This window comes from Leucoraja erinacea, chromosome 28 (genome assembly GCF_028641065.1).
Source record: "Leucoraja erinacea ecotype New England chromosome 28, Leri_hhj_1, whole genome shotgun sequence".
NCBI lineage: Eukaryota > Metazoa > Chordata > Chondrichthyes > Rajiformes > Rajidae > Leucoraja > Leucoraja erinaceus.
The window spans coordinates 22177812-22195670 of NC_073404.1; the positions used below are offsets into that span (position 1 = coordinate 22177812).

General features: G+C 42.7%; 1 protein-coding gene across 2 annotated transcripts in view; it reads right to left on the bottom strand.

Moving 5' to 3' along the window:
* Positions 1-996: 996 nt before the first annotated feature.
* The window catches only part of LOC129710777 (eosinophil peroxidase-like), a 33707-nt gene continuing 16844 nt past the window's right edge, over positions 997-17859 (bottom strand). For both annotated transcript variants that reach the window (XM_055658017.1, XM_055658016.1), the window contains exons 6-15: positions 16959-17088; positions 15830-16036; positions 14514-14862; positions 11858-12018; positions 8706-8964; positions 7996-8166; positions 6554-6791; positions 5780-5985; positions 3509-3670; positions 997-2103 (exon numbers count right to left, since the gene is read on the bottom strand). In XM_055658017.1, coding sequence (XP_055513992.1) covers positions 2081-2103; positions 3509-3670; positions 5780-5985; positions 6554-6791; positions 7996-8166; positions 8706-8964; positions 11858-12018; positions 14514-14862; positions 15830-16036; positions 16959-17088 — 1906 coding nt within the window. In that variant the 3' untranslated portion in view covers positions 997-2080. The remainder of the gene's footprint in view (positions 2104-3508; positions 3671-5779; positions 5986-6553; positions 6792-7995; positions 8167-8705; positions 8965-11857; positions 12019-14513; positions 14863-15829; positions 16037-16958; positions 17089-17859) is intronic.

A 17859-nucleotide genomic window follows, 5' to 3' on the forward strand; every position in this document is an offset into this window, starting at 1 on the left:
AAATTTTAAGGTGCCACACCTGACAATTTCCCATAGAGGTTTTGCACCATAGTTGCAGTGATTCTGGACTGCCTCACAAGCTGACTTGGTGCAATGTTTAATGAAAAGCTTGTACAATGGAAGTTAAATCTATTGTTTTTGTTTTTTAAGGAAGTCCAACCAAGCAGAAAGAGCGCTGCACAATTAGTAAAAAAAATTGTTTTCATTATCTTGGATTTAATGATGCTTAATGGGCCTGTCCCACTTAGGCGATATTTCAGCGATTGTTAAGTTGCCAGCAGTCACCTGAAAAGCCGGGAACTGGAATGGCGATTGTCAGAGTGGAACACACACACACACACACACACACACACATCGCACACACCACACACACACACACACCACACACACACACACACACACACACACACACACACACACACACACACACACACAGCGCACACCACACCACACACACCCACACACAAACACACACATCACACGGTGCAACACACACACACACACACACACACACACACACACACACCGTGATAAACAGGAAGGTTCACCAGGGCCCGTGTGAATTTTTTTAAAGCGCTCCCCCCGCTTGCCCTGTCTAAAAAAAAATCACACGGTGCAAAGCCAAGGTGATATACAGACACACATCGTGATAAACAGGAAGGTTGCCGCTGTAAAAAGGCGGCTAAAACACAGTGTACGGTAAGTCCTTTAAAAGAGGGGAGGGGAGAAGGAGGGAGAAGGAGTGGAGACAACTTTTAAGAAGCCAGACATACACGACTGTGAAGCTCGGCGGACATTTAACATTACCGGTCGGTTATCCTTAATTCTGAAAACTACAGCTTACCTTTTTTTCCCCAAAGAGCCAATGTCTCTGATCAGATGTGAAGATGGCCTGATTGTCCATGTCTCATGTCCATGTAAAGGTACATCCTTTTAATCTGGTCTCTGGTCCTAGACTCTTCCACCACTGGAAACATCCTCTCCTCATCAATTCTATCTTGGCCTTTCCATGGTTAGGTAGTAATGTAATTCAATGCCAAGGATTGTTTTTTGGACTCTCTCTTGTTGGAAATGTTATTGCCTAACTCTTCTGTTACGTTCCACTATCAACCTCTGCCTGGATGTAGTTTTGCTCTTGCTGCATGCAGGCAGAGGGAGCTTCATTTGGCAAGATTTGAAAACGGAATTGAACATTATATAACCATCAATGAACATCTTCACATCTGTCCTTAAAATGATGCAGCTGAAGATAGTTGGGCCCAAATTCACTGCAGCGAGGAACTCATGCAGTGAGTCCTGGGACTAGGATGACTGGGGATAGGATGATAATGGAGGGAGCTCCGTTAGTGTGAGAGGTTTGACTCCAATCATTGGAGTGTTTTCTCTATGTTGCCCATTTATCAGGTCATCTTCACACCATCTTCTCTGCAATGGAACTGATGTTGCTCTTAATTAGTAATGTATTCATTTCACATCCATGCAAAGTATCATATTTCATTTACCAAGGTGCCTCGTTGGGGCTGCAGGGTGTATCATCTACAAAATGCACTGCAGTTATTAGCCCTGGCTACTCTGAAGCCACCTCTCATACCTGCAACCTCTATCATTAAACCCTTGACGTAATCTACCCTTTAACCCCTGACCCTCATCCTTCTCCACATCAACAGTCTCATCCAGTTAGAAATTTTCAAAGTCAAACTATTCATACCATCAGTGAAGACAGGGTTTTTATTGGGTTAATTCCACAACAGAATTACATTGCATCTCAGAAGCATAATCAGATGTGAATTAATTTGTTCATTCTTGATTCGGTATCAGTGAGAACATTAATACATTCTAGAATTTTACAATTCTGTTAACATAAACAATCATTTCATCTTATTTCCACCTAAAGCCTATGAGCGTCAGCAATGCTTATGTTGAAGTTGTACTATAAACATCATGAGGTGGGGTAGGAGGTGTTTGGATTGGTTGTGTGACATTGTCTTCCAACCCTAATCATACACACAGGTATTGGGAACAGGAGATGTTGCCATTCTTAATTAGCAATGTATTCTTTTGAAATACAACCAAAGAAGTATCATATTTCATTTGTCAATGAGCCTGCAGGATAAAATGATTTAAAGCAAGTTAGAATGAACTGTATCCACATAGTTGTTACAAAAGAGTTGGCTTCTCTCTTAATTTCTCATATTCACGTACAACATTGAAGGATCCATTCAGCCCATCAACCCCATGTCAGCTATTAAACTAACCCATCAGTCATATTCCCCCACATGTTTCCCTGTAATCTATTCTCTTTAACATGTCAATTAAATCCCCACTTATTCTGCTGCTAATTTTCCAGCACTAGGAGCAGTTTAAAATACCCAATTAACCAACCAACCTGCTCATCTTGAGATAGACACAAAAAACTGGAGTAACTCAACGGGTCAGACAGCATCTCTGGAGAAAAGGAATAGGTGACGTTTCAGGTCGAGACCCTTCTTCACAGTCTGAAGAAGGGTCTTGACCTGAAACGTCACCTGTTTCGTTTTCTCCAGAGATGCTGTCTGACCCGCTGAGTTACTCCAGCTTTTTGTGTCTATCTTCGGTTGAAACCAGCATCTGCAGTTCCTTCCTACACATATCTCCTGCTCATCTTTGGGATGTGGGAGGAGTGTGCCAAGGAGTACATGCAAACACCTCACATACTTCACCGGGAGGTCAGGACTGAATACGGATCTTTGGGATTATGAGGCTGTAGTATTAGAGTCATACAGCATAGAAACATGCCCTTTGGCCTAACTCGCCCATGTTAACATAGATGCCTATCTGAGCCGATCTCATTATTCTGTGTTTGGCTATGTCCTTCTGTACCTTTCCTATCCCATGTACCTGTTCATTTATTCCTGGTTGTAGACAGGAGAGTAATGGAAGATACTCTATAACATCTTTCACAGAGAGTATAAGGAATATCAAGAAAAGCTTGAAGGAATACCATTGATGAAGTTTTGCCCTATGGCTGATCAATAGTCTGACATGACAACATTATATGATGATATATGTGCCAAGTAGCAGAAGTAAAAAGGTGGAGGACATACCAATATTTAAGAAATAAAATTGGAAAATAAATGTTTTGCTGATCACTTGTTTTACTTTTAAGAAGGAACTGCAGATGCTGAAAAATCGAAAGTAGACAAAAATGCTGGAGAAACTCAGCGGGTGAGGCAGCATCTATGGAGCTCCATAGATCAATAAGCTCCATAGATGCTGCCTCACCCGCTGAGTTTCTCCAGCATTTTTGTCTACTTGGTATATTTTGTTGTGTCTGTATCTTAATACCACCCACAGTGAGGAAGCTGCAGTGATTATAGTAAATCTTTGAAGAAAATTAAATATATGAAGCTGCCTAGCAGATATGTTGTATTTCTGACATTTTAACATCGGATGACTAAAGTCATTAAATAGACACCAAAGGCAACATCCCATGGTTAGTATCCGACTGATGCCTGGGTTCCAGCCCTACCTGTGCAGCCGGGTGGAGCTGGGTCCCACTGTCCATCACTCTCACACATTATTGTATCCGCTCCCACCAGCATGTATCCGTACTCACAGGTGTATCTGATTGAGGATTTACAGATCGTGAAATGGGCATGAGCCACAATGGGGACGGATCCACAGGGAATCACTGCAAGAAGAAAATGTCATTCTTACATTCATGAAGATAACACCAAGGTACTGAAATTCTAGGGTTTTAGTGGTTTTGAACTTCTTCTTCTTGCATATGACGTGCACAGCCTAAAGTTGTAGGACAACTTGTTCTAATTGATCTTATTTGATTGTACACGCCAGGTTGATTGCATTTGTCGAAACAGGGCGGACCACGTGAAGGCTGCAATCTCCAACCCCAGTGGTTTTGATCAACGAGGAAGGACAAAATAGGACTTTGGCCACAAAATTAATGAAGAAAGTGTTTATTAAAGGACATGAGAGTGGGAGATGATTCAGCTCATCATATCTCACTTTCTCTTGAAAACTGACTATCCAATTAATCTCACTCTCCTGCTCTGTCCTTATAGTGCTGCAATTTTCTCACCGTCATCGACCTGGATCCCATTTATTGTATCTGCCAGTTCAACCAGTGCATCCCAGGTGACAACTCATCTATCACCAAAAATCGCTTCCCATATCTGGTTCTTTTGACAATTATCTCTCCTGGCACCAGTAATTGTGCTTCCTTTGGCACTCCAAGGAGAGCCACCCCGGTTCTAGATCTCTGGTACCACTCTACAAAATCTTATCTTTGCTCTCTCTCAGGGGTTGACTTCCTTCCAAAGGTGTGGTGCCCAGAATTGGCATGATGCTTAAATTGCAACATTCGCTAAAATAATCATTTATATTGCCAACAGGTTCAATAGGATTGTGATCAAATTTGAGAAAGAGTGTTAGTGGAAATGAGCTGTAACTTGCTGGATTTTGTGGGAGAATAACTTAATTGTCAAGCAGCTAATAGATGGCAGACACCTCTGATCATCACATCACATAAGCTTGCTCTATTCTAAGCGTTGGCCCTGTTACCAGATCAATGGTGAGCTCGGAACAGCTCCTGGCTTTAGTTCATGACCTTCAGATTGATACAGATCAGGGCACCTAAAGGTCTGAAGTAGGGACCTGATCCGAAACATCACCTATCCATTTTCTCCAGAGATGCTGCCTGACCTGCTGAGTTACTGCAGTACCAATCAATCAATCAACCTTTATTGTCATCTTGCAAGCAACAGTTGTACAGTGCAAAATGAAAATACGTTTCCCAGGGAATACCGGAGCATCGCACATGAAATTTAAAACATTTCACACATAATAACACTAAAAACAATCCAGTCCCTGATGGAACAGTATAAATAGTTAAAAGCAGGTAAAACAACAACGTTAAAATATAGTAAAACCAATCATAAAAATGTCCGGGGCAGCTGATTTGAGTGGCCAGTGCCAGTTATTAAAGTGGCCGTGCCAAGCCTCAGAATCAGGTGACTGTGAGTACAGAGTGACTGTTTAGCAGCCTCACAGCCTGTGGCAGGAAGCTGTTTAGCAGTCTTGTAGTCCGGGCTTTGATGCTGCGATATCTCTTGCCTGATATCTCTTGCCAGAGACAGCATTGGGCCTAAGGATTACTCCAATAATTACCTTACACGGTGAAAATATTCTTAAGCTTAGTGTATTGTTGACTTCTTCAAAGTTGCATCTTCACATCTCGTCTAATTTCCGTCAAATATCTAGTCAGCTCCAACATAACCCAACCCAATTTACATATTGGGCATCATAGACACAAAATGCTGCAGTAACTCAGTGGGACAGGCAGCATCTCTGGAGAGAAAGAATGGGTGACATTTCGAGTCAAAACCCTTCTTCAGTCTGCAGAAAGGTCTCGACCCAAAACATCACCCATTCCTTCTCTCCAAAGATGCTGCCTGTCCCACTGAGTTACTCCTGCATTTTGTGTCCATCTTTGGTTTAAACCAGCATCTGCTGTTCCTTCCTACACATCATATATTGATCACCTTTGCAAAGACATCCATTCATCGTTCTATTGGATGCTGTCTAATTATCATCTGAATCAATGTATTTCTCTCTTTTCGGGTGACCTTGGCAAGGCTCTTTAACCCAGTACTCATGTCACTGTGTCGAGCAAGACTTCTCCAAAGTACTCTCACACCCCTAATTGGTATAAACACAGCACAACACACGTTTAGCTCAAAAAGACTGAGAAAAACATTGTTCTATCCCAAGAATACTGTACCTTCCACATTCTCCTTCCAAGCACTCAGATCTACACTTGAAATCTGCGTGCAACTTACATATCCTTTTGGATAGGACCTAAACCTAAATGCATCACGAGGGACTTCTTCAATCCTGGTGTTATCACAGATGACTCTGGAGAGTGAGACTTGCTTCAGAGCTTTTTGTTGATCGATGGTAAAAACTCCTTGGTGTTCCCACCAGAATCTAAAGACCAAAAGAAGGAATATAGTGGCAGGCATTTCTGAGATTCATTTGTCAATACAGTTTATAGGGAGACAGTTCTCAGCAATGCCCAATGGGCATTTTCAGTTGAATGCCAGAGAAATTGTAGCTGCTCAATATCTACAGTTGCTCAATATCTTCTCCTCCTATTTCAAAAAGTGTTAAATTTAATTAAATCAAAAATTGTCAAAACTGATCTGAAACAGCAGAAGATGGCACCCAAGTCAGACAACTCTGTGCTCATTACAGAAGTGGATCTGCAATCACATATTACAATAGCTCAACTCTTTACTCTGCTGTACACTGTGGATGGCTCGATTGTAATCATGTATATTTTTTCTGCTGACTGGTTAGTAGGCAACAAAAGCTTTTCACTGTACGTGACACTACATGTGACAATAAATTAAACTAAACTAAACTAACAAACTAGAAGAGTTTTAAGGCTTCAACATTGAGCTCAATAATTCAGACCAGAGATCTATTTCCCCATTGTGAAGAAATGATGGATATGATTCAATCTTCGATCGTGTCTTGAACTGTAATCTCTTACCTGTCTCCATCTCTCAGGTTTTTGAACTGCTGCCCTGCCAAGCAGGAAAGCAACGGACCCAACCTTCCACCTCTCACCGATGGCTCTGACACTCCCCCTAGCCATGGCTCGATGTTCTCTGCAGTTCCATACAGCTTGAACAGGTTCCTTGCCAGACGAGAATTTCTGAGGATTGCTTTGAGATCCTTTACATTCTTGGGCTCAGCGAGACCACAGAACCTCCTCCAAGCATTATAACCTGTGTTTATTGGTGAGAAGGGAAACAAAGAGTGCTATTTGGATTTTACTTGATGTCCTTTTCTTTTGACTACTCCTTCTATGTCAAGCCCCTAACACTCCCACTCCCAGATCCAATAATGAACGAGTCCCAGCGGATTGGCTGCTCAATGACCATTCGTTCTTGGCAGAGAAATTTCCAGTTTGCACCATGGTCAGAAACAAAAGTGTTCTCTCTGTACTTCATAATCAATGACATGTCCACTACCATTACCCCTACCACAGTAGTCCAGAACACTACTGAAAAAGCAGTAGACTGAGGACTAGATCTGATATGTGACTGAACAGCTACATGGCATATAAGAATATCTCATATATTGTATGGGGAGATGAATATAAACATATGTAGAAGATGGATACAAGGTGGTGGAGTAACTCAATGGGTCAGGCAGCATCTCTGAAGAAAGAGCATAGGTGACGTTTTGGGTCAGAATCAGACTGAAAGTAAAAGGGAGAGAACTGAAGGTAGGAAAAGGCCAGAACAAATCATAAACCAACAGTTCCTTTCTACACATAAACATATGGAGTTTCTGCTTCAGTTATTTGGGGATTGGTGATTCCACTTCTGGAGTATTGTGTGCAACATTTTTTCATTACGTCAGGAAAGATGTAACTACATTGGAAGTAATTTCGAGAAAGTTCACTAAACTAAGAATAGATGGATTATCTTATGATTAAAGATTTGATAGGCAATGGTCCAACCAGAGTCTCTCACAACCACCTACATTAGGGGTACTTTATAGTAACCAATTAACCTTCTAACCAGTGTGTAAGAAAGACCTGTGGATGCTGGTTTAAATCAAAGGTAGACACAAAATGCTGGAGTAACTCAGCGGGACAGGCAGCATCTCTGGAGAGAAGGAATGGGTGATGTTTCGGGTTGAGCCAAAACATCACTCATTCCTTCTCACCAAAGATGCTGCCTGTCCCGCTGAGTTACTCCAGCATTTTGTGTCAACCTTCCAACCGAGACAATTTTGGGAAGTCGGAGGAAACTAGAGCAATTGGGAAAATCCTACATCCAAACTCTACACAGACAGAACTGGAAGTCAGCATTATTAGTTTGCTGTAGTTGTAAGGCATCAGCATTGCCTCCATGTATGTAGGTATATCAGAGAAGACCATGTGTTCACATGTGCGTGGACAAGTTCCTCATCTCTCAGTACCTGGGAGCCCATGATCCCGGGACCGTTGCAGGTTTAATGAGGCCAGGTCCAGTGGCAGCCGATTCGTCAACTCAAACAGATGTTGGCGCAATTCATCCACTATCATTCGATTTTGCTTCTGCCTTTTGGCTGGATTGGCCAGTAATCCGCGAAGAATTGGTTCAATTCCACCTGGCAGAGTAAAATATAACTATGAACATGCGAGTTGAGAGGCGGAGTAGGCCACTTGGTTCTTCAAGCCCACTCAAAGAGATCATGGATGATCTGATTATCAGGCCACTCCGTATTCCTGCCCATCTGCGCCTCCAACTCTCCATCTCGCTAATGCTACAAATATGTTTTGCATGTGTGTAATGCCCCTGTCCCACTTAGGAAACCTGAACGGAAACCTCTGGAGACTTTGCGCCACACCCAAGGTTTCCATGGGGTTCCCGGAGGTTTTTGTCAGTCTCCCTATCTGCTTCCACTACCTGCAACCTCCGGCAACCACATGCAACCTCCAGGAACCGCACGGAAACCTTGGGTGGGGCGCAAAGTCTCCAGAGGTTTCCGTTCAGGTTTCCTAAGTGCGACAGGGGCATAAGGCTCAACACATCTCAAATGCATCTTCAATTGCTTCACGTACATTGATGCTCTTATAGAAAAAGTGCTATTACACTCTATAGTGAAAATCTGTAGAGAATTTATAATGATATTGAAATATTACTTACCCTGATGCACAATTCTCCAGGGAGAGAAGAAGGAACTGCGCAGGGGTATGTTTGGATATTGTGGGTGTTCCTGATAGTTTTCGTTGAAGCGATGGACCAGTGGCTGAATGGTGACGTGTGCATACCGAAAACAAGCTGTGGCAAAAACGTTGGCAATTCTGGGATCAATGGAATAATTGTAACCAACATAAGGTGGGAGAAATTTCCGCATTGCTGCTGGACCAATAAGTTTCGGGATGTAGTCTCGAAAGGTTATAATCTGCCAGAGACAAGATGGTAAGAGAAATGGAAAGGAAATTCAGAGAATTTGGGATTTCAGACAATAGCAGAACACTGAATTTGTGCAAAGTTAATAACAACTTGTTATACTTGATATTATGAACAATTACCACAATTCCAATTAAAGGTCTTCAACCTGAAATGTTAAATCTGATTCTTCCACTACAGCTGCCACCTGACAAGCTCATATTACTGTTTACATTTGTCATTTGTAGCACTTGAAGGTCTTTTACTTTCCATTTAAAGCAAAGATCATTGGTGTCAACAGTCCAGGAAAGGCCAATGGTAAAACATCTTTTTTTTTTAAATCAATGGAAAATTAGAATTCTCCAAGGTTTTAGAATATCTGCACTTTACCTTTTTTCACAACATTCTGCCTTTTTCCTGGAACTTACGGGCCTGTCCCACTTAGGCGACTACAGGCGACTGGGCTGTCGTTATATGGTCGCCGAGGTGTCACCTGTCTGGTCTCCTCAGTCGTCCAAAGAGTCATACCTTTTTTCTGGCCGCCGCTGGATTTTGGAATGTTCAAAACTTTTTGGTGACAGTCGCCGCCCGTGGGCTTGACGTCAATGATCGTAGCCTGACGTAGGTGCTGTCGCCACGTAGGTTGTCGCCAGGTGACGTAGGTTGTTGCCAGGTGATGTAGGTTATCGCCGGTGCTGACTTTGGTGAATTCCATTGGCGACGTCAACCTACGTCAACCTACGTCAACCGGCGACAGGTACCGGCGACTGAATTGTCTTAAATTGACTTCAGTTGGCGCCAACAGGGTCGTACCTTGCCGTAGCTTGTCGCGGGTGGACGTAAGTTGCCGTAAGTGTGGTCATAGTTGGACATCCTAATGGGTTGCCAGTTGTTGCCGTATCTTGGCGCCGTTTAGGTGGTAGGCTCACCAGCGTCTCTTCTTCCTGAGGAGACTGAAGAAGGTCCATCTGTCTCCTCAGATCCTGGTGAACTTCTACCGCTGCACCATCGAGAGCAACCTTACCAACTGCATCACGGTATGGTATGGCAACTGCTCTGTCTCCGACCGGAAGGCATTGCAGAGGGTGGTGAAAATTACCCAACGCATCACCGGTTCTTCGCTTCCCTCCATTGAGTCTGTCCAAAGCAAGCGCTGTCTGCGGAGGGCGCTCAGCATCGCCAAGGACTGCTCTCACCTCAACCATGGGCTGTTTACCCTCCTACCATCCGGGAGGCGCTACAGGTCTCTCTGTTGCCGAACCAGCAGGTCGAGGAACAGCTTCTTCCCGGCGGCTGTCACTCTACTCAACAACGTACCTCGGTGACTGCCAATCACCACCCCCCCCCTGGACACTTATTATTATTTATTCAAATCATTTGCTATGTCGCTCTTCCAGGGAGATGCTAAATGCATTTCGTTGTCTCTGTACTGTACACTGACAATGACAATTAAAATTGAATCTTGAATCTGAATCTGAATCTGAGGTTGTTGTAGACTTTGTTGTAGGCATTGTCATCAGGGGATCCTGTCGCCGGTTTTTCAGCGACCTGCTACGACTATGACTGTCGCTGGCAGTCGCCAAAAAAATCGCCGAAGTGGGACAGGCCCATTACTAACCCAAGAAGTAATATGTGTCAACAAAGGGTGAATGACTTAATGGTTCACAGCTCCAGGGATTGGGATTCAATCTTGACCTCAGCGCAATCTGTGTGGAATTTGCGCTGGAATTCTCACCCTGTTCAGCTGGACTTCTCGGGTGCTTCTGTTTCCTCCATAGCTAAAGATGTGCTGGTGGATGCATTGATTTTTGTAAATTTCCTCTTAGTGTAGTAAAAAGAATCAAAGGGCAGCTGAAGGGCATTTGTGAGAGGGAATAAGATGCAGTGAAATAAGGCCAAAGAGAATGATCCTAATAGGAAAACTCCTCTGGGAGCTATAAGGCTTCCTTCTGTCTCATTATAAGGATGGGATTTAATGAATTACGTGAAAAGGTTGAGATTTTAACTTCAATGACTCTTGCCTCTGAAGTAAATGGATTATCACCATGTCATTTCCACTTCAGTGAATTATGCATGTCCATTTTAACCCATTCTATCAGTTGGCAGAAATGAGTTGGAATGTTAGGTGGCTGCTAAAATGAGGCAGGATACAATATAAGAAATATTCACCTTATTTTCCAGCCGTGCCCAATCACAACACTCTGGTGTAGTTTATAGAGTTGCTGCCTCATAGTGCCAGAGACCCAGGTTCAATCCTGACCTTGGGAGCTATCTGTGTGTAGTTTGGACCTTCTCCCTAAGACTGCATAGGTTTTATCAGAGTGCTCCAGTTTCTTCCCAGATCCCAAAGGGGTGCAAGTTGGTTGGTTAATGGTCATTGGAAATGACCCCAAGTGTGCAGGTGAGCGGTAATATCTGGGGAGAGCTGTCAGCAATGTAGGGCGAATTTTAAAAATAGGATTAATGAGGAATTAGTATACATGGTCGGTGTGGACTCTTTAGACGTTAGAGAAATAGCGAGGAAACAGACCTTTCGGCCCACCAAGTCTGTACTGATCTATGATCACCCCGTACACTAACACTATCCCTTTAGGAACAATTTTTACAACTTACCGGTCAATTAACCTACAAACCTGTATGTCTTTGGAGTGTTGAAGGAAACCACTGCACCCGGTGAAAACCCATGCCTTCATAGGGAGAACGTACAAACTCCACACAGACAGCACTGTAGTCAGGGTCAAAGTCGGGTCTCTGGCGCTGTAAGGCAGCAGCTTTACCAACCGCTACATCACTGTGCTGTCCTAGGTGACTCGGTGGGCTAAAGTATATGTTTCTGTCCTCAATCTCTCTATGACTTCATGATTCGATTCTTACAACATGCATCTCTTAGTAGAACGATATTTTACTTGATGAAATGCTCCCATGATTTTTCTCGCCTCCTGGTACGTTGTTTCACCACTCCAGTGTGGGTTCAGTCTCTTCAGCTCTCTTGCCAAGCGATTATGTTCCCGTAGAAACAACACATGAAAAGATAAGAGCCCCAGGTGCTCATTCACACGTCCGTCTCCTGTAGGCCCAAGATAATTAATACATTGATTGCAATTTCGCATTATAGAAGAAAATATCAACATTTTCTCAGTTACATTCCAGCCCTAGATTGTAATTGGTTCTCATCATCCTTGCACAGTTTTCATTCTGATGTTCACTTCCACCTTCATCTGAAATAGAGTCATAGGGTCATGCAGCATGGAAACAGGCCCTTCGGCCCAACTCATCCTCCGACCAAGGTGCCCCCTTCTAAGCTAGTCCCATTTGCCTGCGTTTGGACCATATCCCTCTCAACCTTTCCTATCCTTGTACCTGCCCAAGTTTCTTTTAAAGAAAATAAAAACTTCTGTGAGATGAACCAACACAATTTGGTCAACAAAATGTCAATATCAGAGACCCTCCCTAACACCAGAACGATCAAGCATATTTAGGAATAGTGCTGAAGGAGTTTCATCAATTGGGATAATCAAATTGGAAAGTGTATCAAGTTCATGACAAGGTATTCTCAATAAATAAACATGATGAAAAAGTCAGGAGATTTTTTAAAGCTTCCTATAGGAATTCAGATTTACCTATTGGCAGCAAGAGACAATACAATTTTAACCAGAGGTTCCTTTAACAATTTTATTGCCGAGATTGAATTAGATGAGAATTTTTTAAAATAAAATTGCCATAGTTTGGCTAAGTGTGGAGGAGGGACTCCTAGGAAAGTGTCTCCTGAGAAGATAGGTGTGATCAATTAATTCAGAGGATGTGTAAACATTTATTGTGGGGCACTGAGGAACATCATACCAAAGGACTTCCCAAATTAACTTATATGGCCTCCTCACATCTTTCCTGCATCAGCTGAAAAAACCATTGCTCACTCAAGCCACATATTAATACTGTAACAATGTCATTGGACTCAGCTCTGCTTGCTGTAGATAAATGACAGGTCAATGGTTGGATCCAGATGGAAAATCGATTGATTGGCCAGGTATGTACATATACAAGGAATTTGACGGTGCTTTGCTCTCACGTGTTAAATCACAATACTCCGCAGACGATTAAAAAAAATTATACTTAAATGTAAAAGTAAAGTGCAAGAGTAAAAAGGGGCAGCTTTGCTATATGCTGCATGGCTATGCGTTTAACAATTTTAACTGGTTCTTCACTGGGTTTACTTGAGGATAATTATTTATTCCTGGTAATGAATTCCATTATTTTACTCAGTGCTGAAGATAAACCTTTTGTCCCTGTCTTGCTGAATGAAGCTTTTTTTTGGAAATCAGGACCATATTAACCGGTTTCAAACTTGCTGCTAACTCCCCAGCATCCACTGTCTCCTTCACACTGATTCCAGACAAATCTCCCAACCTCTAGATCCCAACATAAATGAGCATTGGCTTCCATCTATTGCTGGGAATGTATTTATTTTTGAGCCTCTGTATAGGACTTTAATGGTTTATGTTGACAAATTAATTCTGCTTCATTTATTTCCCTTTTGAGTTTTGTATGTCATTCACTTCTACCTGATTCAGTGAATCAAATGAGCAATTCTTTATTAATAGAAGAATTTATCTTGTGAAGTCACTCTGGGTGTTTACTTGAAGCCATAGATTCAACACAATGATACAACATGGAAATAAGCTGATCAGTTCCTTGGATATCTCCCACTTTCTTGAAAAGGGTATCCAGTTAGTGTATTTTGGCGATATGGGCGGAAACCCACATTATCATGGGGAGATCATGCAAACTCTGTGCTGATCATTTTAATTACAAATATAAAATGATCCACAAAGAAGGAATGCGTTCAAGAAGGAACTGCAGATGCTGGAAGATCGAAGGTACACAAAAATGCTGGAGAAACTCAGCGGGTGCAGCAGCATCTATGGAGCGAAGGAAATAGGCGACGTTTCGGGCCAAAACCCTTCTTCAGACTGATGGGGGGTGGGGGGGGAGAAAGAAGGAAAAAGAGAAGAGGAGGAGCCCGAGGGCGGGGGGATGGGAGGAGACAGCTCGAGGGTTAAGGAAGGGGAGGAGACAGCATGGGCTAGCAAAATTGGGAGAATTCAACGTTCATGCCATCCGGACGCAAGCAACCCAGGCGGAATATGAGGTGCTGTTCCTCCAATTTCCGGTGTTGCTCATTCTGGCAATGGAGGAGATCCAGGACAGAGAGGTCGGATTGGGAATGGGAGGGGGAGTTGAAGTGCTGAGCCACCGGGAGTTCAGGTAGGTTATTGCGGACTGAGCGGAGGTGTTCGGCGAAACGATCGCCCAACCTCCGCTTAGTCTCCCCGATGTAAATCAGCTGACATCTAGAGCAGCGGATGCAGTAGATGAGGTTGGAGGAGATACAGGTGAACCTTTGTCGCACCTGGAACGACTGCTTGGGTCCTTGAATGGAGTCGAGGAGGGAGGTGAAGGGACAGGTATTGCATTTCTTGCGGTTGCAACGGAAAGTGCCCGGGGAGCTGTTACAAAGAAGGAATGTTCTACTTTCAATAGCATGATGTGCATTGGACGTCTCACCTGCCATGAAGCAAGGAACTCCAGTGCTGTTGGGATTCATAGTACATGGGTTCTCTAGCTCACCACTGCTGAATGGTAAGTACTCCAGCCCATTGTCCGAGTAGTTTTGGTTAATCATCAGCATTCCCAGATCAGTGGTATGGTTTCGGATTCGATTTGCAACAAATCTGACGCTCCCGTACACCATACTGGAATCGATAAAGGCTGTTACAGCATTTAGTTGTTCCCGAATGTGATTGTGAAAGTGTCCAAAGGATGAGCCCAGATCACTGATGCCACATACAGGAGCTGATCGCAAGAATGGCATGCAGCCGACACTGCTATTGAACCTGTAGTCATTCCTAGGTATCTATTAATGACAGCAATAAAACCAATTTCAGACATCTGAGCATACACATGCTAATTCACAAGATAAATCAGCATCTCTGATAGATAAAGCTTCCTCACTCAGAAACACTTGCACGCATGCGCACATTTCAACTGAAATAAATCAAAAATTCAATCTTGCTATCAGTGGACATTTAACATAACCTCCTGGTGCATTAGATTTGTAGGTCTGTCCAGGAATCCCCATGAATTTAAGATTAATCTCTTAAAAACTGCCTGCATGCCAACAGGACAAAAAGCACTGTGACTTAAAATAGTCTTGCTTTAAAAAAAAATCAATTTTGTGTGTTAGTAATAAAAATCCAAAAGATGTGAGACAGGCTGAATGATTACTTGTGGAGCAAGGAGGTTTTAGAGGGTTCCTATGTTCAATTCTTCAAGGATATAACTAAACAGATTTGGAAATCTTCACAATCATGAGGAGATATGTGGCAAAGTTCAGGACAGATTTTGGGTGGAAATTCCAGTGCAGAGGAGCTAATCAATGAAAGAATTGGTCTTTAATGGTTGGATGAAGGGAAGAAGCTTGCAGAAGAAGCTCGAGGAATGCAGAAATCATGGATTGGGGTATTGAAAAGATAAAGGAGGTTGCAATGGCATGAACGAATTTGAACACAGGAAAGTTGAAGTTGTAGGTAAGACAATCCTGCATTTGTGTGGGGTGAAGCAGTAGTTTAGAATAACATGGAACTAAGGTTTGCACTATTTGTTGAGGAGAAACATTGTTGTTGACTTTAAAAGATCGGAGGAGAAAATAATTTCTCAAAAGTTTTGATATGTCAGCTATCTTCATGCTAATAGAAATGTATTGCATTATTGCTGAAAGCTAGGCTATTTTTTAAATAATTTCTTTGTCAATATCTAAGGAACTGGTTAAAACTCTACTGTGCTTATTCCACCTCTATATATCAAGAATAAAGTATTCTGACCCTGATGGGAAAACATGGACTTCTCCGTGCACATGTTTTATCACAATGAATGCCTTCGTTGAAAGTTTGGATGCTGCCTGATTGAGGGGCTAAGTCCAGGTCATGATCAAGCCATTGGCCCCATTGCACAAAGATGTGAGCATAGTCCTGGTCCAAGGGTATAATCTGGTTGGCCACCTGCAGAATTTTATTTGATACTCTTCGCACCTGAAAAATAAAAATGCAAATAAAATATAAAACCATGTTAGAGCTTGTGTTTGGAATAATGATTCTTGGCCCCTTAGAGAGTATCAGAATCTACCAATATAAAATCTTCATTACTGTATCTCGAGTCACAAGGGCTTTTGTTATTAATATAAGGCTTCCAGCTGCTAGGAGAAAAATAACATTAGGCCAGTCAGGTCAGACCCAGTCTTTAGTGATCCATTAACCATTCAATGGGTCTTACACTGTTGTCCCAAGGCCAGTGTACTTCATGGAATACCTGTGCGGAAGATGCTAAACTGAAGCGAAGGACAATCTTGAGCTTGAGAGCCCTATTACCTTGCTCCCACCTCTCCCATTGCCACATTTAGTGTGTGAATCTCTTTCGGGTTGACAGTGATTCTTCCCCATGCAAAGATCACAATACCTGACGAAGCTGGGTGCCTGATCTGCTGCGTCCTCGTCTGATTCATGAGCCTTCGGTCACATCTTTATCTTACTTGTGACAGGTATGCACTATTAACACTCATGCTGACTTATTCTTCAAATATTATAGATTTTCCTCTTCAATGTATCAGTGATATGAGTGTGTATCAGGTATGCCATTGGAGAACAAAAGCCAGAGGAAATACATATGACAGTTACGTTCCCCAGAACTGGATGCAGTGATGGATGCAGTGATGGGACTGAAAGCTGGAAAGGAAGAAGTCTACCGTCCCAGTATACAGACAGTATAATCCAGCATGTGCAGTTCCTTCCTACACAAGGAAGAGGTTTCATTCATTAGGGATTCTTGTTTTCAATTGCTTAACTTAAGCCTCTTTTTATATATTGTGCCACCTGGCTCTCCGAAACTGGAAATGTGGGAAATGGTTTTTCCTTTGATTGCTAAGAGTGATATTGTGAGAGAGAATAACTTGCTTACCAGCGGCAGACGAAATCCTGAATATAACGTCCTTCTGCTCCAGCCCTTTGGAAGTGAAAACCCATCCTCATATTGAGCTGGGAGCCAGCGGGCAAACGCACCATTAGCTGCTCCCAGACGAGGATTCTTCCTAGAAAATTGACAAAATAAAACAGGTGAATGTATTTAATCTTATTTTTCCAAATTCTGTCTGTCTCCATGAGTCACAAGTGACAGGAGCAGAATCAGGCCATTTGGCCCATCATGTCTACCCTGCCATTCAATCACGGCTGATCTATCCCTCCCTCTCAACCGCATTCTCCTGCCTTCTCCCCATAACCCCTGACACATGTACGAATCAAGAATCTATCTATCTCGAACTTAAAAATATCCATTGACGGCCTCAACATCCTCCTGTAGCAATGAATTCCACACCCTCCAACTAAAAATATTCCTCCTCCTCCTTCCTAAAGGAACGTCTTTTTCATTCTGAGATTATGGCCTTTGGTACTTGGCTCTCCCACTTGTGGAAATATCCTCTCCACATCCACTCTATCCAATTAGTACAGGACTGTCTGTCTTTCCAATCTATTATTGATGGCCCAATAATACTATTCTCCAAATTCTACAGTCCCTCAGGGCTGTCTTTCTAACTCTCTACCTATCCCCATTCTGACATAGGACTATCTTCCACTCCCATGATATAGATATAGACCTGTTCTTCTAAGACAATACAAAGAGATAACAACTCAGACAAGTATACAATCGTGCACCAAATTCAGTACTGTCAGTGAGCCACAGGGCTGCGCTGGTATAGATGGCTATCATATGCCTTTGCCAAATCTCAGTGTGTCTGGTAGTTTCACACATGTGGATGGTACCACAGTTGTGTAAAACACAAATTAATATCTAAAGCCTTAAG